The 22811-nt window shown below is 37.9% G+C and overlaps 1 protein-coding gene and 1 pseudogene across 1 annotated transcript; both read left to right on the forward strand.

The window, feature by feature from the left end:
* The first annotated feature begins 856 nt into the window (after window positions 1-856).
* On the forward strand, window positions 857-5875 carry LOC121655375 (annotated as a pseudogene).
* Window positions 5876-6647: 772 nt separating this feature from the next.
* On the forward strand, window positions 6648-21695 carry mertka (c-mer proto-oncogene tyrosine kinase a). Its single transcript, XM_042009948.1, has 19 exons — window positions 6648-7029; window positions 7912-8215; window positions 8297-8397; window positions 8484-8654; window positions 13241-13327; window positions 13404-13519; window positions 13597-13786; window positions 14462-14607; window positions 15978-16113; window positions 17627-17777; window positions 18277-18365; window positions 18453-18548; window positions 18657-18737; window positions 18825-18917; window positions 19022-19140; window positions 19274-19383; window positions 19545-19704; window positions 20174-20310; window positions 20888-21695. The coding sequence occupies exons 1-19, from the start codon at window positions 6954-6956 to the stop codon at window positions 21345-21347; spliced, it is 2823 nt and encodes a 940-aa protein (XP_041865882.1). The 5' UTR covers window positions 6648-6953; the 3' UTR covers window positions 21348-21695.
* The last annotated feature ends 1116 nt before the right edge of the window (window positions 21696-22811 follow it).

Below are 22811 nucleotides of genomic sequence, written 5' to 3' on the forward strand. Positions count from 1 at the left end.
GAAGTAGAATTTTCGCGTTTTTAAGATCCCACAAGATTCAGGTATTAACGCTTCGTGTGTGCGAGTGCGTGTGTTTGAGATTGTGTGTGAAAGAGACTACAATGAGGTGTAATTTCCTGATATATACTCAGGTGTGTGAAGGCTTTTAAATTTTATTTTTAATATTCAGAATTAGTTTTTATTATGTAAAGCACTTTGTGTTGCTTTGTGCATAAAAAAGTTCTATAAATAAAATTTTATTTGATTTGGTTAAACAAAAAAATGTAATCTTAAGGTTTCATTTCATATGCATAAGGGTCATGTTATTATTTAAGAATAGAATAGTCTCTTCCATATAACATGTATTAAAACGTTTAGTCTGTCAAGGCTGTATAAAATTACTTTGCTTTTATCAACATTGTAACTGGCGCCAAAAGAGATACAATTATGGCAAATTGACTTTGGGTCACAATGTTCTCATTGAAACGTGGCCATACTTTTTCAATCTTCTTTAAAAACATGCCAGTTATAGACAAAAGTTTTAGCCATCCCAACAAACATAAAAGGGGTTTCTAAAAAACAATCACAGCAAAGTTAAATTGATGATTTTTGTTTTCCTCTTGAGCCATTACTTCATCTTTCTCTGCATATATTGCTTGTATTTTTAGACACAACATGGACATTATTGTGTTAACTGCACGCCATGTATTCTACAAATAGTCCTGCAAATACTTTTTGCATTATTCTGAATGGGCTCGATAAGCAGCTGACTTTGATCAGGTGGCTGAGATTTCCTCCGTCTTGTCAAAGAATCTATGCTGCAGTGATTGGACAACGCGCATTCCGTGTGCTGGGACGTTTTCCAAAGTGCAGCACAATGCGGACATCGCTCCCGGTATTCCTGATCCTGTCGATTTTATCCTTACATGGATACACGAGGATCTGCCGATGCTCCTCTGACACGATCAAATGCAGTGCTACAACAGAGTAGGAAGAGCACAGGAGTACAAGACTGTAAGTTTATCACAGCTTTGGTTTTTGGTTGCTGTCATGCATGACATGATATAATAAAGAATAAGTCAAACCTAATTCCGCAAATATGTTAAAATAACATGTGTTTTTAAACATATTTTATACTTATTATGTTGAAAATGTTGAACTTACTAAATATACTTGAGAGAAAAGGCATAAAACGTAAAAAAAACCTTTCAGAGGCAAGAGTGCGCTCTTGGATGGCGCCTCACTCCCTGCGTAAAAACGCGCGTAATGGTCTTTGCATTGGCTTTAACAACGGATGTAAATGCTTTAAATCACTAACATCCATTTTCTCCTAAGTATGTTTAGTAAGTTTAACATTTTTAACATGATATGTTAAAAAATATGTTTAAAAACACATGTTATTTTAACATATTTGCGGAATTAGGTTTGATTTATTCTTTATTTTCTTTTTCTGTGTTGGTCGCAAAAGCTCAGGTAAACTGGGAGATTCAGCAAACAGCTGTGCTTTGTTTAGTGCGGTTTAGAAATCTAGTCACGTCATTTGGACCTCATTTACCAAAAGTATCACAGCATGTGTTTCACTTAATTACCTGTGAAGAACATGTCAAGTTGGCCACACAATGTCAAGCATGCAGAGCATCCTCTCAGCCCACATGGTACCCTGCATCAGAGTTAACTTGTACAGTTCAGCAAAGTCCTTGAAGGTAGAGAATCTTGACCTCTACTCTGGTGAATCACACAACCTTGTATCTCTGCTGATAAGTGTCTGTGGACACCAAGGCTTGCAGCTTTATGATTGCATCAAATTCCCCACTACATATGGTATCCAGACGTTTTGTGTGTGGATAATGGTGACATTAATTGTTAATTTATGTTTGTTTCCTGTACTGAACTCTTGTCATCAAGGCAAGTTAAAGTCTTTGGTTTGCTAAGGGATTTAGTATACACTACTGTTCAAAAGTTTGGGGCCACTTTCCTATTGAATCCCATGGCAAAGTGACCCCAAACTTTTGAACAGTAGTGTATATATACCACATAAACAAATGTTCCTCTCACCCTGTCCCTTTCCAGGTTTCTTTATCACCTGTCATTAAAAACAATTTCAAGCCATTCTTTTGAGGGTTTGAGAAGAGTCAAGAGAATGTATGTATCGCTTTCTCCCCCCAAAGTTATGCAGCACATTAGGACTTTTTATATATAGCTTTTTGTTGCAGTATTTCCCAAATGAATTTGATTGGACTTCAGCTGGGGGACACTGAACTGCAGTTCATTTTCATTCATTTGCACTAAATGCAGTTTAAGGTAAAAGTTGCTCTGTTTCAATTGAATACAGTGAGATTACTCAGAGTGTAACCCTGGAAACCATTGGGGCATTAGCATTTAACAACCTTCTCAACCTCTCTGAAATGTAAGTCTTGCTTGTGCATGTATCCATGATTTCATAGTCCCAATTTAAGAAAAAAAATCTATATAAACAGCACATCCATTCATGTTATGTATTGTCTTACAGTTCTATCCATAACACAAGAAGTCTGATGCACATTTGCAGAAGGGCGTTTAACAACCTCCCACAACTTCACTACTTGTGAGAAAATGTTAAATTTCTAAATTAAATATTAGTTTTTTAAAACTCCAAATATCTTATAGTGAACCCTAAATGTGTTTTTAATTTTAATATTTTATTATAATTATGTAATGAAGTTGTAATTCTACTTACCTGGATCGGATGTTTGACACATATATTGACCAGCCCTTTAATTAATTTCAAAATATATTCTCTTTTTTCTTTCTTTGATTTACATAAATAGTTTGATTCTATTACAACACCATTTTCCTTGTCTTTTCCTTGATGCAGGAGCATCTCCAATACTGGTATAACCATTTTCCCTGACACCACATCAATCAGTTCTCTAAAACCAGAGTTTATCTTGTAAGTGTGCTTAAGTCTTTGAGAAAAATAAAATGAAAAGCAAATGATTTGAATATTTGCAAAGCCTGCTTCACAGTGAATTTCTGTGAATTACTTTCTGAAATCCATTTTTCCTTGTTTTAACTGTTCTTCTGTTGCAGGGATATATGTGACAGTCTTTATCTACTTGAAGTGCCTCAAAATACTTTTACTGGTATGACAAGTGGATATGTTACAATGTAAGTGTGGCTGTTCATCTTAGCTTTTATCTGCTTTGTACTGTCTGTTTGTGAAGACTGTGTTTTTTTCAAATGGCAAAACAGCAATTTCCAACCTTCACATATACCTTTCTGACATGCATTTGCAGGAACTTATACAACAACGGCATCAGAGAAATACATAATCATGCCTTCAATGGGACACAGATAGATAAGCTGTAATCTTCATTTTTTTTCTTTTTGTTGAATTTGTGTTCTAAAACCAAAACTTTTATCCATTAATCCTGAATTCTAATTTGTTTAGGGTGTTGAAGAATAATCGAAACCTTGGAGAAATCCACACAGATGCATTCAGAGGAGCCACAGGCCCTGGAGTCTTGTACGGTTGTTGTACTTTTCAGCTTCCAAACAGTTAGCAGCTTAGCTTAGTAATTTCTAAACTTTATAAGGTAGTGTACAATCAGCACAACAAAGTCTTTATATTATGCTGCTGTTGGCGTTATTTCACAGAGATGTCTCTGCAACAGCTTTGACAAAGTTACCGTCACAGGGACTGGAGTCATTTCTGGTTCTCTCAGCTCAGTCAGCATACGCTTTGAAAAGTTTGCCTCTGAAGGGACTGAGGAGCCTTCGAGAGGCTCATCTCACCTACAAGAGCCACTGTTGTACACTGCTGAGCCAGAACACTCACAGGTGACTTGAACTGTGCTTTTTACAGGTTGGTACAGGATAGATTTGTAAATGTATCTTCTTATTTAGTTCAGCTCCAAAGCTATTTTCTTTTATTACTGTAGAAGTTAAGGGCAATGGTAAACTTAAATATGTTATACATGGTATGCAAAAGCTTGCAAACTACATGTAAATTTCAGAGCATAATGAAGTCTCTAACTCCTTAAAGGAGCAGACAAACAACCAGCAGCTCTAAGCACACTACAAACACTTTGAAAATTAAAATAATATTTGCTCTCAAACTAAGAGGCAAATAGGACACAACAATGGGTCGTTTCCTTGGTTTACAATGTAATTAAGAAATAATAGTTAAAAGAAATCAGAAATTAACACAAGAAAGATAACTTTCGAGAAGTGCTTGTTTGGAAGCAGGTTTCATTAAAAAAAATCAGAAAGTTTGCTGTGCAACAGTGATGCACTGTTTAAATCATCAGAAAAAATCCCATCTTGTGTCCTCAACACAAAACCTTACATAAAAAGTTTGCAAATAAACTTTTGACTGAGGCTTACGCATTTTGAAAACAAGTCTTTAAGTTCAAATAAAGATTCTTGGATAATGTTTATTTGAGGAAAAAAGGGTTAACAACTGAATGAAAACAGTTGTTGAGCATGGAGGTGCAGCATCAAAAATCTATGAATTAGCTTCAAAGGAGCAGTGTGTAAATGATAGACCAATAACCTCACAGAACTGGAGGGGTTTGCTGGATTAATGAGTTAAATATACCTCAAATAAGACCTGCAGGATTCTTAGCTGACAACAAAAACTCTTTGCAAGTCAGATACTTGCCTAAGAAATGTTCTCTCTGTTCTTACTATACCAAGCATAACCAAACTTTTACTAAGAGCCTTTCCCTTATGTTTCATTCTGTTTTTTTCTGAAATTGTTAAAATATTATTGAGATGGTCTACATTATGGAAATGAGGTAAACTCTTAGCTATGCACAGTAACATAGATGTACATAATCCCAATGCACCAGGCAGAGCGGGATGATACAATTTATCCAGTGTGGGTGACAGACTTTTCTTCTTTTCCTCCAGGGATTTTTCAATCAGTCCTTTATGGAATAATAGTTCTATATCTTGTAATGAGGACCATCCTTCAGCAAGGTATGATATTCATTTAGATCAACTTGTAAAATGTTGTTAATTTAAGAGATCATCTTCTTCAGAATTCTTTACTTTCTAATCTTCTTACAAAGCAGGGTTCATCGTGTGATTGGAGACACAGCACCTCTTATGGGCATGCCATTTTTCTCAGAAGCTGACTCATTTGTGGAGGATGAAAGCTTTAAAGATCTAAATTTCCACTACCCAGAACTGGACATTTGTCAAACCAGTGGAGCGACAACTAGTACTCACACAAGCAGTAGGAATTATGGCAGCCGGTTGGTTCATCTCTCTGGGGATGGCGATGTTGCCCCTGGTTGGTGTGAGCAGCTACTCCAAAGTCAGCATGTGCTTACCAATGGACATAGAGACTCCCACAGCTCAGGTCTTTATCATTATTGTCCTGATTCTCACCGTGACTGCCTTTATAGTTGTGTGTGTTTGTTATGTGCTGATCTATCTGGCTGTAAAGAACCCTGAGTTTCCTGGAAGAAGCGCAGACACCAGGATTGCAAAACGCATGGCTGTGCTCATCTTTACTGATTTTCTCTGCATGGCACCCATCTCCTTTTTTGCCATCTCTGCTGCATTCAAGTTCCCTCTCATTACTGTAACCAACTCCAAGATTCTGCTGGTGCTCTTCTTCCCCATCAGTTCCTGTGCCAACCCCTTCCTCTACGCTATTTTCACTAAAGCTTTCAGAAGGGACATTTATCAGGTCATGGGTGCTATAGGCTGTTGTAAAAGCAAGGTCAGTGTTTATCATTTGAAGGCTTATTGCTCAGAAAATGCAATAAAGGGCAGCTTGGATTCTGATAACAAGGGATACCAGATAGGAGTGAGAATGACTGCTATGCCACACCAGAGATGTCATCAGACAGAAGAGAGAGAGCTCCCCTGAAAAAACAATGATTCAATCATACTCTTAACTTTAGACAAAGAGAATGAGGTATATACTGTGTGTGTATGTATTTCTTTCATTTCTATTTTTTAGCATTTTATTCTTTGGTGATTGGAGATTGTAGTTTACTGTCTGGTCACAGTTTCTCTTTAAATCTATTACAAATGTAACTCGCTGGATTAATCTTTTTCGTATGAGATACAACTTTTTCTACAGTCTACTATATTGACTATATTGATGGCTTAGTTTAATCAAGCACCCAATGAGCCACAGGGATTAAATGTAGCCATCATTATCATCAACTAAATGAAATGTGTGCTTTGTAGGAAATCCTTATGGGCATGATAACAGAAATCTGCCTTAGAAAACCTCAAAGTGAACCTTGGCAGTTTTCCTAGGCAGATTTTTTGATAAATGACAGAAGATGATTGAAGTGCTCCAAAGATGGAAGTTTGAAGCTTCACAACATCTTTTAAATAAACCTTTTGGTGTGATTGCCAAACAGCAATGCCAGTGCATTTAGGTAAAATACACTGATGGTATTCTTTTGGCTATTCTAGACCATGAAAAGCTCAGTAGCTAAAAGTGACCACGTGGTGGAGGAGTTGGGCTCACATGCAGTGTGTAGGTTACTTATGTGTACATAGTAATTATTATAAAGTATGCTGATGTTATATTTTTGAAGACAAAAATATATCTATTTTAAAAGTTTTATATTATATTATATTATATTATATTGTGTTGCTTTTGCTTTTGTGTTGATATCGAGAATTTTGTTAATGTGTGTTGTCTTTTATATACAGTCTATGGTGTTGTCCCACTTATCTGCTGTTTGACTGCTACGTTCATGTCCCGCCTTCATGGGATCCCTCCTGTGACGTAACTACATACTAAACTTTCTCCCCCCAAAGTTATGCAGCGTTGGGTCAACAACAACCTCACACAGGCTGTGTAGACACTGCTCAACTAGGTGATGTTGCGTTTTGTCGGAGGCGAATCGTCCGTTTTGACACAGTCTCCACAAAGTTAAATCGTTTCCACGCTGTTGTGTTGCGGGACAAGAGAGCCGCAGCTGTTTGACGTGTCCACTTTCAGGTCGATCGTGGCAAATATGTCAAGCTCCGGCTGGTTTACAGTTTTTCTCTCGACAGCAGCTGTAGCCATTCTTCTGGGGAGTTCGGTCAGCGGTAAGTTGTTTATTTTCTTTATTTTCTTTGGGGGGGTTTAGTGTTTTCCTGAGCTTACTTCAGGCCCCTCAAAGTTGCAGTTGAATCTCGGTCGTCTGCTTGAAGAGCGCCGCAAAACTTCACTGATGGAATTAATGGGACTTTGTTTGGCAGCATTCATAGAGATGACTGCAGTTCAAAGTAGTTCATAGATAAGCTGATAAGAAAAAACGAGATCCTCCTAGAGTGGAATATTACAGGATTCTAAAATAATGAATTTAATTGAAAAATGTAGTAAAAATGTAACTAACAAAAACTAGTAAAGATAATAAAAATATTTTTTTGTCATAGGATTTAAAGGGTAACTGATTTACTGAAAAAAACCCCCTGACATATTTAAAAAGTTTGATTTCACCTCACTAAGTTGTAATAGTAATTTGTAATAGTTTTAATTGAACACAACAACAATCTCGGCATTTTCCATCATAATCTCCACAAACACGTCCAAAGACATAAATGCACATTTTGTCACAAACTGTTATTCATTAGTGATGATAAACCTTAGAGATAATATTTTCTTCAGAGAAATGCAATTAAGCTTTTTATTTTAAACTAAAATGGTGACATTGTCCTATAACAAGTGAAGACTAAATGGGATAATGATTTGTCCACCGTTTTCTCTCATGTTATCATGAAATATCAATTACTTGAAAAAGTATGCTTCAGGCTGGTTGAGTTCATTTTGCCAAATTTATCATAACAATTTTCAGTCCTTTCTTATAATGTTGTGTCACAGCTTTTTGTGGTTTACATTCAAACCATCCACCCCTATTTTCCTATAGTATACTGCTGATAGTACTTCACTCACTGTAACACAACCCTAACATCTCCTTCTGGAAACAGCCCAACATTTTCGTCGACCAACCAGGACCTCAGAGCCTGTTGTGATACCCCGGCACGTTTCCACAGTTTACTTGAGCAGAGATGAGCTCAGAAGGCTGCACTTCAAGCCCACCACCCCCTCCATCCAACTATCAGAGGGCAATGAAGCCAAATTCAACTGTTCCATCGACATTCCGGATGCCAGGCTGGACCCCACCATCGTCTGGAAGAAGAATGGCGAGGATCTGCCCACAAACATTCACGTGGTGATCAATGAGCTCAAAACCACTACAGACGGGGTCACGACTCACGTCTCAACTGTCATGTATGTGGTGCTCTAAGGCAATAAGAAAGGTATGAAAAGTGGAATATATTTAATGATGTGCGCTTATGTTCTGCATTACAGCATTAATCAAGTACAGAAAGCGGATGCTGGAGAGTATCGCTGCACACTGAGTATTGGCAATGAGATAAAAATGTCTCAGCCAGTCATTCTAGAGGTAGAAGGTGAGTTTTTAATCAGAAGATGACATAGAAACTTAATTTGTTTACATTGTTGTTAGATTTCCACTCTTTCTTTGATCTGTTTTCAGGTCTGCCTACATTTACTCAACACCCGGAGGATGTGAACATAACAAGAGACACACCATTCACCCTGTCTTGTGCGGCAGTTGGACCTCCAGAACCTGTTCAAATCCGCTGGTTACGTGGCGGAGTAGCTGATAGCGACTTTCATAACTCTCCCAGCAGCTTCTCTGTGTCAGGTAGGACTCTGACCACACAGTCCAGTCTACCTGATGTCTTTCTGTCTCATCTACCTTGTAACAGTTCCTTCTCTCTGCTTGTTCCCCTTGCGGGGCAAAAACTTCTTTCTGTTCTCACACATTTTCTAATGGATGATCAGAATATGACTGCAGAAGTCTGAGTAACATATTGAATCAGTGAGAAAGAGGCAGAAGATGAAATTGTGGTTTATCACACCTATTCTTTTTTCTTTTGTCAGCCTGACTTGTACAAAGCTGAAGAAGTGATTTTTTTATTAAGTTTTCTAACGGTAAAGCTAGCTGTTATATTTATGCTTTTAGAAGTATAGTGTGGTAGAAATAAGACAAACATTACAGCTTTGAATCCCAATTAACAAGTTTTCTTCAGTGACGGAAAACCAGTTTTTCTTGCTGGTAAAAAGATGCTTGGATCGATGCTTGCAACAAAGTGTGGATTTAGTCTCTCACTACTTATTCGGTGGTTTCTATTCTCTCTTGTCTCTGCTGCCTCAGCATCCATGACTTGCTTACTGCAGTAAGATTTAGCACCATGTTGCATAGCTGAATGGTTAACAGCAGTCATTCATGCATGGTCATTGCTTTTTGTAACTCTGCTCTGCTAGCTGTTTAGTGAATGCAAGTGCACCATCAGTGTTATACTTAAGCCTCATTACAGTAAAGCAACTTGGTTCAAAGCAGATATGTAGGTTGGGCTAAGAGATGGTTAACTTTGCTTAGCAGGAAAATGGAAAGTTTACACTAGGCTGCACCTGAGAACATCTGATGGATTGTTTTTGCAAGATTTTCTTCTATTTGTTTTGTTTCATAGAGGAATAATATTGTTATAAGAGAGGAGACATGCAACAAATGTTTTCAAGAGGGTGGTGATGCTGATGTTAAAAACCTGAACCTTCGGGCACCGGATATCTTTAACTTAAGTTTTTTTCATGGGCTAAGCATGTCACAAGTTAATTGGTAAGCTTAAAAGGTACCACATGCTACTTGTTGTTCCCTTTGAACAGAACAAGGCCAAACATGTTCCTGTTTCCAGTCATAATAACAAGCTAGGCCAACCAGCAACTAGCTATATCCTTGTATTTAGCAGAGGGATATTAAGGGCAAAGATCTACTCTTCTAACTCTGCTAAGAAATATAGTTTCTTTAAAAAGAAACATTTTTTTGTGCTATAAACCATAAAATAATAAGAAAAAGTCTCTCAAAACCGACCCAAACCCAGCAGCATTAGTTTACCAACATAAAGATTATAAGAAACTCAGTCTTCCACTAAGAGCAGTTCTAAAGAACATAATCTGGAGCTGCACTGAAATTTAAAATGATATAGTGTTCTTTTGAAGTGGGTTTCTATAAAGTACTTGAGGGTAGTCAGTGTCTAACTTTTAGTAGAAAACAGTCTTGGAGGTGGAGCATTGTGTGACAGAAAAATGGAAACTAAGGCACAGAGTCGAATCATTGTGGTGTGAAACTGGAGATTGTTTTGACTGGGCTGGCAGATGTGCTGGGGCTTTCTACTGTGGATGGGATTTTAGCTTTGTTTGACATTGCTCTCCAGCTTTGGATATGATGCATATGGATAAGTTGAACTTGTGTATTTGACAATGTGCAATTCATGTATTCTTGACTCTTTAGGTTAGTTGGGTTAGTTGGGTTATTTGGGTTAGTGCAGTTGTGATGCACTGTTATGCATTTTTTTTTCCAGTGAAAATTGTTTACTTCAGCCTTATGTGCCACCTCATTTTAACACATGGCATTCTTGCAAGTCATATTAGTAGGAAATTTCTTGAATTGGAATAATTGCATTAATTTATAAAAAGTAACTTGTTCTTAAAAATGGACTCTCCTGTTGTGCCTCCAACTGCTCTGATCTTAAAAGCAAACATTTTTTATTGGAAGCACAACCTTTGCTCTGTATACTCTAACCCTTCATTTAATGGTTGCTACAGGCTAACTTTTATCTCCACTGCCAGTGAGTAGCAATGTGGCCAGAAGCTGAGGGGGTTAAAGGTTCAGAGCTGTGCTGTGGTCCAGCGTGTGCAAGGGCCCTGGTAGTGAGGGGATGGGGGTCTGCGCAGGGAGTCTGTTCGGGGGTTGGATTGGTATACAAAGGCCTCTTTCACATGACAGCCCACTATCCAACAGGGAGGGGCTGAACACAGACGCTGGTAGGCTGCAGCAGAGCTCTGTGCAACACCAAATATTGGCATAACAGAGCAGTGTAAACCCACTTCTTTGCATACTCACTTCATGCATACTGTTAGTCTGTAGGGCCCCTCGTTCATGAGAGGGTGGACTAGTGATAGTGCCCTTGTTGTGATGATTTCTTTTCTTCCTTACTTAATGAAAGACGTGCATTTTTAAAAAACATTGCTAAATACTGGTACAGTTTATTCCAAAAGGGATAAAAAAAGCAGATTATTTCTTACTTTTTAGATATAGAAACTTTTTACATATGTGTAAGAGAAGACAGCTTGACATCGTTTTTGTTCTTGAGGACATTTCACCTCTTATCCAAGAGGCTCAGCTTTGACTGGTTGGGAGTTTAGGTATTTTAACTATTCGCATTTTAAACTATTCAAAGGCCAGCTCATCAAAAACTGGTTGATCTAGCACATGGCCCCAGAGAAGAGAGCCGGCTATTCAGGTACTTAGTGTAGTTGAACAGTTTTATGAAAGCTGGTTTACATAAAACACCCAAACACAAGCTGAGTTATACTGTACAAGCAGCTCATTGCAGCATATGATGAAACACAGAATAATCAGCTTTTTAGGATGAAGATTTAATGGCCCACCTGTATCTAAAAGATAATATATTTATCTTTGCATCTTTTCATTGAGAACAGAGAAAAGGAATCTGTCTGTTAAAATGGAAAAACACCCCTAGCATTACTTTCCCAGGCATGTGCTCTATGAGCTTTATACTTTTAACTGGTTCCGTAGCGAGAAACAGCAGTTGAACCTGATTGAATAAATGCACCCTTGCAAGTTATTTAGGACTGAAATGTTGAAAGTTTTGTTTTAAGCTGACAGAGTAATTAGTGGCTGAATTTTCTCCCTGAATAGCAAATGGGGGGAAAAACTATATATATATATAATTTATATATAGGCAGCTCAGGGAGCTCAGGATCCTCAAACCTGATAATTAGAGGGTGCTGGATCGACATTGCAGAACTTCCAAATTATGTATGTTGGTTATTCCAATCTGCTCAAAACTCTGTCCCAGTTCCTGTATGACTGGCCAACTCGTTCCATTTTTCAATTGTGTTATTGCTTTTTGTTTTTATTTACTTACTGCCTAAACTGAAAGCAGAAATGGTAGTTTTGAACTTTGATTCATTTCCTTTTTCCCAAAAAAATACACAACTTAAAAAAATAGTTTTTGTAAGGACATGACCTGCCATGCAGCGAAGGTTCTCTTCCAGCATAAACTGCAACTCTGAATAGCCACATTACGGCTACATTATTTCATTGTAGCTCCTCCATACTCCCACTGGGAGTCTTTTAGGTCAAATAGACAGAATGGGGAGTTATAAAAGTTTTGTGTTATCGTTTCAAATTGACCATGGTCACAAGAGCTACATGACAAACTATTCACAGCAATGTTTCAACCCAGCAGAAGCTGACTTTCTATCACTCCGTGAGAAGGAATGTTATTGCAAGGTTAAGCAGAGAAATGAGGTTGGGATCTTCATGAAATTTTCTTAACCACTGTTGTCCGTTTATTTATTTGGTAAAGTATAACCCTAACCCTCCAAAGGAAACACTCAGGCATTTTGGGTTTCCGCTGTGGCTCAACCATCTGTTTGCCATGCAGGTTGCAGTGAGGTATTTGGTAATTACATTTAAACAGCTTGGCTGGTAATGCACTGATGCATTTGTGCAATTCTCTTTATTATGCAGATTTGATTAATGTAAAATAAAGAGAGGAACCTATAAATTTGAGGATTCTGTCTGTTCAAAGAAAAATCTGTTGCAGGCAACGTTCTGTAGTTAGTGTGTTGGTGCAGAGTAAGACACTTTGTACCCCTAACAAGATATTCAGCAAAAAGTCAAAAAAACATCCCAAGTCAGTTCCAGTCATCTCTCACAGGCAGCTGTGTGATAAGCTTTGTGGAAATGTTTCCGAGATGGAGACGCTGGAAAACAGAGCACAAAAGGGACATTATTTCACAGATGTCCCGGTCCTACTCGAGCTGGCCCGACGTGTGGCCGTTGAAAGAGGGAAATGGTGTGTCTGGGAAAAGAGACCTGGCAAAAGGATTGTTACTACAGTGCATGATATTTAGGAGGCTCAAATTGAGCTGTGTGAACTTTTTATGTGTAATTAAAGGGTGAGTCATCACCAAGTGTGTGTGTGTGTTATCTCTCACGTCCTTTTAATGAGGCTGACATGACACTTCTGCTTCAGAATCGCCTTTAACAGAGAGATAAACCAGTTTTTTTGGGTCAAATCCAGAGAATGAAGACAAAGTTTCTTGTTTATTTTTACTGTAGGGTTTCACATAGTATTGTTGTGAAATACTGATTGAGTTTTACATACTAATTTATCCTCTCCAATGTTCCAATTGCAGGTGTTGATGAGGACACTCAGTTTAGCTGTGAAGCTTACAACAGCAAAGGTGTCACCACATCCAGAGAAGCAAATATCCATATTAAAGGTAAAACTACAGCCTTTTAGCCTTTTATGTCTTCAAACTCCAAGGTTGGGAGTAAAAGAGTTTTTATGTTTTGTAGTTCTTCCCAGTCCTGTGTCTAATGTTGCTGTAACGGTGAGGCAGGCCAACAAGCTGATGCTGAGCTGGAGCCCTGGACACGATGGATTCTCTCCACTCACTAACTGCCACATCAGGGTAAGTCACATATCTGAGCAACCAGGACTATCGCTCCACACAATGAGATCAATCACCTGTTCTTTTCTCCATCCAAGGTTAAAGAGGTGAGTCGGAGGAAAGGGGAAGTGATGACCACCAGGTTAATCAATGTCACCGTACCCCCTTTTCAATGTGAAGTCCCTGGACTAAAGGCTATGACGTGGTACAACATGAGTGTATCCTGTAGTAATGAGGTGGGAGCCTCTCCTGTCACAACATGGATCCAGAGCAACACCACAGAAGGAGGTGTGTTACTGTTGAAGGAGTGTTTGCATACAGAATTTTGCTGGAAGTTGCAACAGATTTGTAGCTAAGATGGGTAAATGACTCCAATTTAAACTAAATCTATCACAGTTTAAAAAAAACTTCACTGAATGATTGAATTTAAGTTTCTTCTTGGAAGCCATGTATTTTGTTCCAGCTTCATTATTTAATTATTCTTTTGTTAGTTTTTAAGGTTGCAACACTATGTAATTAGGTCTGCTACTTTCTCTTTCAGAATGTGCTTAATATAAACCTCCTTACAGGAGCAGTATGTAATAGCTGGAATTTTTCTAACTTACACATTTACTACACCTGTTCTGCTTTCAGCAGTTCCCTTTTTGGAAAAAATGTGGTGTCCACTAAATCTGTTGTTTTTTTGATGGGTCATTCGGGAAATAGGAGTGGCCACTCTGAGAATGCACAAAGTTCTTACTGGGTGGAGCTGTTGAGAGTTTCCTTCCTAACTCCACCACTGGGCACATTTAAGTTAAACAGTTGATTTGCTATTCCAGGAAGTGACCACATACCTAACTGTAATCAAAGATTTCAGTAAAGGCAGTCTTGTTTCATTTTCTTTTATATATGGAGTCTTATGACTTCATTATGGACATAAATCATGTCATAACACTTATTTGCCATGTCTTGTTACATTCTCAGTGCCATCAGTTTATCCTCGAAATGTCACCGTACACTTGAATGAGTCATGGCTCGTGATCAAGTGGAAGCCTCCACCAGATGATAAGATTAATGGCATCCTACGAGGTTATGATGTAATTGTAAGACATGGGACAGATCAGAAAAAGGTAAGCGTGTCTGCAGCCGAGGAATTAGAGATTTGACAGTTTATTATTATTGTTATTCTTTCCCTCTAGCTTTTAATGGGAAATGCATACAGTTAATTAAGCAATCACATAATTTATCTTTATATATTTGTTTTGATGACTAGTATGACAAATATAAAAATGACTTTTGCAGATTGGGGATATTTGCTTCTCCTTTTGCCCTTCCTTCAGAGCCAAAGTTCATCTTCCCTATAATTTATGAACAACTTTTTTCTACTTGTCTCAAAAATCCAAAAAACAAGAAAAGTTATTCAGAAGATGAGATTTTTCAATTCCCTGTGTTAAATATTGTTGAATTCCATCACTTTTGAACATCAAATACACAATGAACTCATCCATGAAAATTTTTCTTCATAGTCATCCTGCTTTTACTGCAATAGAGCTCTGTCACACAATAGGGGGATTCCAATCCTTCCTGTATGTGTTGTATTTAAAGGAAGCTGATAGTGTGAAAACTGGTCATCAGTAGTTTTCATTTGGCATATGGCCGTGAGTCATAAGAGTGTATGGGAGAATTCAATGGGTTGTGTACCTTAGAACCAAATATCCTTGCCATCCAGTCAGTCGGGGATGTTTTTAGTTGAAAATATGCACACACGCATCACGTTTAACCCTCAGACTCATTGATGTGGAGAAATCAGAATAGTCCATCCAGATTTAAATGTCAGTATGATACATTTATCTCTTGTGGAAGTCATGGTGCCGTAATTTTGTTTTGACTGAGATTTCTTCCAAAGAGTTTAGTGTTGCATGAAACTTGAACCACACGTTGGCCTTTGTGAGAAGTCACAAACATTACAGACATAAATCATGGGTTCAGCATCCTTGTCAGCACTTTGGTAAGGCAGAGCAGCACAAGACGATACCATGTGGGGTTGTGAAATATGTCTGTCACATGTTCCTTCACACTCAGTACACAGGCTTGTCCAGAACCTGTTCCTCTTAGGAGGTTTCATTATATACAAGATCCCTGCTGTTCAGTTCCCTAGGATTTACCCAGAAAGGTTTCATACTGGAAGTACCTACAAAAACACCTCTACATACTTACATTTTTTTTTCTTTGCTATTAATATTATATTTATTTATTTAAAAAAGTAAATCATTTGAAAGGGAATGGGAAAACTGTTGAGCTTGCTCTTAGTTCTTTATGTTCTTTAGTATACTCTTCCAACATGCTGCCTGTTGTTGGTGTAGTCTCTGTGTACTTCTGGCAGCTTGGACTTTTCTTTCCACAAAGACAATAATTAACCTTTACATATCATTAGAAGAGAAATGATTATGGTACCAGGCACAGTCCACATTCTCATCATTTGGTTGTTTTGTTATTTCAGGTCCACACTGATGCTACCACAGCCTTTGTACCTGTGAAGGAATTCAACATGACCTACAGTGTGGAGGTGGCCGCATGCACACAGGCAGGGAGCGGCATGGTCAGCCCACGAGTCTGGTTCTTTGTGCCAGAAGACAGTGAGCTGCTTTATTGTTTTATCTCCTCATCTCATGATCTGTAAACTGTTAACTTTATAAACTAGCAAAAAGTCACTTGGAACAAGTAAATACTCCAAAGGTAATACATATCAAAGAAGTAGAATGTCATCTAGTATTTACCAGGCCTTAAAATGAGCTGAATACAACCTCGGATGACCAGCAGCACATAACATATTGCAACTTATTATTTATTTAACCAAAACCAAGCCAAAATGTGTGATGTGGTGGGTACCCCACATCAAAAAGGGTTCTGGAGTTTGCACGTTCTCTTTCTGCAATACAATTAGGAAAAGAGTGAACATGTATGTCTCATTTGGAAGGTTGCAGGAGAAAGCTTGTTTATAAAAAGGACATGACAGCATGGCTTAGATTTGCAAAACTAGATGTGAACAAATGACAAGACTTTTGGAGCAGTGTTCTTTGGATAGATAAGACCAAACTGGAGTTGGTTGGCCATAATTTACAGCACAGTATTTTCGGAAACCAAACCGAACATATTAGTACAAACACCTCATACCATCTGTCAAACATGCTCATGGAGGAATGATGATTAAGGCCTGGTTTGCATCATCAATACCTCAGGACCTCGTAATCAATGAGCTGATGATGAACTCCTCATTATTTCAAAGTATTTTAGAGTCAGGTGTGAGACCATCTGTCTGAAAGCTAAAGATTGGCTGAAACTGGGTCATACAACAGGAAAATGATACCAAACACCACAGGAAATCTACAGCTGAATGGCTGCGAAAGAAAAGAATCACACTGCTGCAAAGACTCAAAGTCCAGACCTCAGTCTAATTGAAATGCTGTTACTGTTCATAAACAAATGCCTACAAACCTCAATAAATTGGAACAATGCAGTGAAGGAAACTGAACCAAATTCTCGACAATGATGAGACTGATGACTTCATACAGGAAATAATTACTTCAAGTATTACTGCTAAAGGAGGTTCTACGGAATCATGGGGTATACTTAGATATTCAAACACTATCTCAGCATTTTTATCTGAGTGTTTCTTTTTATAAATCATGGCAGTGAGAAATATGTTGTCGTAATATGTATAACCTAAGAATTAAGAGTTATAACCCATATAATGTTCTTTTGCTATGTTCATAGTTATCCATTTTTAGTGTACATAAAAATATAATATTTATAGATTTCTGTAGATGTCTTTTAACCTTCTGTTTTAAACAGTGTTTCACAGTTTCTTGTTAAGGTTGAGTGCACTTTTATTGCTCAGTTAAACTGTTAAAAATGGAAATGTCAGCTAGTTATTCTTTGCTTGACATTTGTACTTAGGTCAATAACAGATACTGAGTGACACGTGAAACATTTATGGATGCCAGTGAAACCTAATTTTTGAGCTAAAAGAATTTTATTTTGGTAATTTCAGGCAGAAAACTAATCCTGAACATGAGATTTTCTTCTCTATCTGAATTTACTAAAGTTTAAAAACTTTTGTCATGTCTTTTTTTTGCCCTCTTGTCTTAGAATCAGTGGTGTCCCCCTCATCCAGTCCTGAAACAAAGGTCCCGTACTCTGTCTCAGTTGTGCTTGCTGTGGCGTGTGCCATCTGCCTTTTTCTGCTCATCATCTGGGGGGCTCTCTGTTTACGCAACAGGACTTGCAACTCTTTTTTTGGGTATGCTCACAATTACAAACCAATTACTGACAGTTCTCCAGTTATGATTATCTTTGAAGTTGCCTGTATTTGTCATCTAATTGTCTTTATTTAGCTCTGAAAACAACAACTAGTGGTGAGACAACTTTTTACTGGCAGGTGGACATACATCTTTTCTTCTGAACTTCCAGAATAATTTAATAAACTGTTTTTACTTCCTCTTAGTCATCTTTGTCTGCACCAGAGGCTGGTTATAACTGTGCAGCTGCTAATTCTCTGGTGGTCTTTGATTTGGAGGTTGTGACTCACTCTTGTGTTTCAGGATATGGATAATGTGTCACAGACTGCTGCGTAGATAAGAAAAAAAAAACTGATTCAGTCAGGAACAGAACAGCATAGAAGTCTTCTTTGCTATGATCACCTCTTTGCCTGAATCTTGGCTTATGTGTGTATTCTTGTTTTTACCAGATGTCAATAAATTTATTGGGGTTTTCTCCTTTTCCCTTGTCTCCCCCTGCAGGTGGGTTTTTAGAGGTGGAGAAAAGCAGCAACCTGTCATCGAGTACACAAACCAGAGGTCCTACAATAGATCAGCAGTATCTATAACGCGTACGTTCAAGAAGAGAGAGAATTGTGTTAATATTTACATTTATGCTGGCTGATTTTAAACCAAACCGTTGTCCCTTTTGGCTGCAGTTGGGAACCTTGGTGTTAGCGATGAACTCCAGGCTAAGCTTCAGGATGTAATGATCTTAAGGAACTTGCTCTCAATCGGAAAAGTTCTGGGAGAGGGTGAGCAAGTCATTTCATGCATATCAATTATATTTATCTTGATATTTACACACAAGATGCATTGCCTATAGTATAAAGTACTCATGGTGTGGTTGAATTTTGCACCAGGTGAATTTGGCTCTGTGGTTGAGGGGCATCTAAGACAACAAGATGGCACATCTGAAAAAGTTGCTGTAAAGACAATGAAATGTGAGTCCCATGTTTTTGACAGATTTAAATATTCATAAACTTCTGAACCAACAGAGGAGACAAATATTTGATTTTCCCATCAAACAGTGGATAGCTTTTCGCAAAGGGAGATTGAAGAGTTCCTGAATGAGGCAGCCTGCATGAAAGACTTCAACCATCCTAATGTCATCAAACTGCTCGGTGAGATATTCAAATTACCTCTGAAATATTGTAGATTCTTCTGTTTTTTTTTAAACCCTTTTCATTGGCACATTATTTATTTGAGTTGCCTTGTCCTTTTTAAGGTGTGTGCTTGGAAGTAGGCTCTGGACATTTTCCTAAACCCATGGTCATCCTCCCATTCATGAAGTATGGAGATCTACACAGCTTCCTGCTGCGCTCACGCCTGGGAGAGAGTCCAATGGTAAACTTTCAGACAAAATCCAAATGACATAGTATACTGAATATTTATATATATATATATATATATATATATAATTTATATATCTAACAATATAACTGTATATGGTATGTGTTTTTTTTTTGTTTTTTCACAGTTCTTACCCACTCAGACACTCCTAAAGTTCATGATTGACATTGCTTTGGGTATGGAATATCTCAGTGGCCGTAACTTTCTGCATCGTGACCTGGCGGCACGAAACTGCATGTAAGTTGCTTGTTTTCTGGTTCATATGCAGTTGCAATAGACTTAAAATAATTTATTGTCACTTACAGGTCAGTGTAATATGATTTTGCAGAATTCAACTTGCTATTTAGGTTCTTCTAGTTTCGTTTTCCTGTTTCACACTTGTTTTATTGGTCTTACAGGTTGCGTGATGACATGACAGTGTGTGTGGCAGACTTTGGGTTATCTAAGAAGATCTACAGTGGAGATTATTACCGGCAGGGCAGAATAGCCAAAATGCCTGTGAAGTGGATTGCAGTGGAAAGTCTGGCAGACAGAGTCTTTACTGTAAAGAGTGATGTGGTAAGTACAAACTGCATCTTTTTCAATAACAGTCCGTGGAAAAACACTGGAGAGTCTCTAAAAGCAGAACTAACTCCTTGTGATCGTTCTCTGGTGATTTGTGTTGAACCACTAAGATATTTCACAACCTTTTATCTGAAATCTAAATTACCATCCCCTTCCCTTTAAAGGATATTTATTGATTTTGTTGTAACATTTCTTATCTCATCATTCAACAGTGTTAGTTTCAGTTTAGGCTTTTTACTTTGCTTAGTATTTTTTCCCTGCTTTTGTAGTTTAATTGATTTTAAAGTCATATAGAATATAGCAGCATTACCAATCGAAATTAAGTTAATCATGCAGCAACATCCAGAATATTGTTATTATTTCTCATACTTTATCTGGCTCAACATTTCCAAAGCTTTATAGGATAATGAATACCTAGTTGATTATCGAAGAGAGTAACCATCCCATATTCTGTGTCATGCAGTGGGCGTTTGGTGTTACCATGTGGGAAATTGCTACACGAGGTATGACACCGTACCCAGGAGTCCAGAACCATGAGATTTATGACCATCTTGTTGAAGGTCACAGACTGAAGCAGCCACCAGACTGTTTGGATGAACTGTAAGTGTTCCTTGTTTTAAGACACTAATTCAACTGGTTTGGATTGTTTTAGAGTTAAATATACCTTAAAACAAACTGAAAACTAAGTATATGATTGGAAAAGTTAGAAGAGGGGAATTGGCATCTATACTATGAAGTCCTGGATGTTGACTGTGCAGTTTTTCTGCAGTTGTGCTGATATGCAAAACCCAGGGATGGCATTATGTTTGCTTTCTTAGTACGGTTTTATAGGATCTTTATTATGCCAAAGAGGTAGTATGAATCTTTGGGTTTAGATCAGAACTTCTTAGATGAATCGGTGTAAAAAATTAAAGTAACAAATAAATACAATGCCATTTTTCTCATAGCAAACTACATGCTAAACCTAATCAGCAAAATGTTGATATACAGCAACTACTTTTTCACTTTTTCTGAATTTCCTCTCCACTGCCCAACAAGCAAGTTTGTAAAGTGAATCCTCTTAAACTTGATGGTTCATTCATCACTGCCAGCGGCAGTGGAAGTAGATATAAAGTTAATATTTTACTGATATAAATATTTTCATTAATGCTAGAATAATTTTTTCAACTGTATCTAGGTATGAGATCATGTACTGCTGCTGGAGAGCCGATCCATTGGACCGACCTTTGTTTACCCAGCTGCGGGAAATGTTGGAAAAGCTTGCAGAAAAACTTCCAGAGTCATCCAGCAAAGAAGACATCATTTATATTAATACCAGCTTTCCTGAAGAGGACACTGATGGGGCAGCATTTCCTGCAGAGCAGCAAGTGTTTAGCTCATCCCCTTCTTGCAGCTGTCAGGCAGCAGAAAATACAGTAGTTACTGCAGACATTCACAGGTGCCTGGAGGAGGATGAGGACAATGATGAGGACAGTGATCGTTACGTGGTGGTGATCTCCTCCAATCCTTCCATGCGATTCCCTACAGCGGACACTCCTCTTTTGTCAGAGGACACTTTAAATCAAACCAGCGGCAGTATGGTTACAGATGTGTCGACAATGGACCACAGCTCAAGTGACACTTCATTCCTGCTATAACATTTATTTTCAGTCCAGTTGATCCAAACTGTGATTAAAAACCACCAGGGTTGTCAGTACTAAACTTTTTTTGCCTCATTGCACTGGGAGCACCTCTTCATTCCTGGTGACTGTGCTGAAGTATTGCTTTATGTGCAGTTGATGCTTCTCATGGCCAGCTTACATTTCAGTGTCAACATCTTTTTACTTTGTGTGTCAGCATCCAAAATGTTAATACACATGTTTCATAAGCTTCAGATAAACTGAACTGGGAAATCCATTACAGTGTTGAATTCTGTTACAATGTAAATATAGAAATGTACAAAAAATGTATTAAAAATGTCTTTTATTGTAAAAAATAAATAAATATGTGCTTCCTAGAAAGTACTTTGATCCAACATTGTGAGTTAATGAAGCTGGGGCAAAAATATTATCTGAATATTTACTTGTCCTCTAAATAAATGCATTTTTAAAAAAATTACTGGAGTCCGCAAGTGCCCGGTATGCCCAATGGTCAGTCCAGCACTGGCTGTTAGACTGACGTGATTAAAATCACCAAGAAAAGTAGATTAGAAGTCTACTGGACTTGGAGTAACACAGTCTTTTGACCTACACCGCAGTTCAGGTAGTTTAACAGAAAAGTCTAAATTTCAGTCCTTTTTCGTGTAAATGTTCATTTTTATTTTGATGTGTTCAGTGCAAAGAAGTCTGAGGTCCAAGGAGAGGGGGTTGTTGCGAAAATAGTGGTCTGGTCCAGACCATGGTCCGGACCACTGTGATGAGTGGTCCCTGCCACTAGGGGGTACTACATCAGTGGTCCGGACCATGGATGTTGTCGCCCCCTAGTGGTAGGGACCACTCATTACAGTGGCCATGGTCTGGACCAGACCACTATTGCTGCGACAACCCCTACTGAATAAAACTCCACCATAGATGACTGTGGCAGGTAGTCCAACCATAGGCTATAGGCCTACCACCATAATATACCTTTACTCTGAATAAACATGCTCAGTAAAGCAATCAAATGAATGTTGTGTGCGCAGGATTTGGGTGGAGGGGGATAAGACAGAAATAATATGTGGTTATAATCCAACACGGGTTATGTAATTTTTGGATGAAGTGAAACCATCTCCTGAAATAATCATGCGAGTTTTATTCAAAAGGGCAAAACCTCGATATTTAGTTAACATTCCAACCCATTCCCAAATTAAATATACTCCAATATTACAAATAATTCATTTAGACGTGTTTTTTCATAAGCTGCACAGTAGAAAAACAATACAGGCTACTTTGCCCTGTTGTATTTATCATGCATTGCATACTTTATCAAATATAATACGACTGTATGCAACTTCAGCCCTAAATTCTACCTCAGAAAAGGTTAAATCATCACGTTATTGTTAAAAAATATAATCTTACAGTATATTCATAATCATATTTGTAAACGTTGTACACGTTATGTGAAACGCGTACCTGCATATAAAT

This window comes from Melanotaenia boesemani, chromosome 16, assembly GCF_017639745.1.
Source record: "Melanotaenia boesemani isolate fMelBoe1 chromosome 16, fMelBoe1.pri, whole genome shotgun sequence".
In the NCBI taxonomy this organism is placed as follows: domain Eukaryota; kingdom Metazoa; phylum Chordata; class Actinopteri; order Atheriniformes; family Melanotaeniidae; genus Melanotaenia; species Melanotaenia boesemani.

What these genes read in the sequence shown, in the direction of transcription:
- mertka (XM_042009948.1), top strand. Translation starts at nt 6,954, where the DNA reads ATGTCAAGCTCCGGCTGGTTTACAGTTTTTCTCTCGACAGCAGCTGTA. An exon ending in TCTGGGGAGTTCGGTCAGCG is followed by an intron (nt 7,030 to 7,911) that starts GTAAGTTGTTTA and finishes TTCTGGAAACAG; the next exon opens with CCCAACATTTTCGTCGACCA. An exon ending in TCACTAACTGCCACATCAGG is followed by an intron (nt 13,520 to 13,596) that starts GTAAGTCACATA and finishes TCTCCATCCAAG; the next exon opens with GTTAAAGAGGTGAGTCGGAG.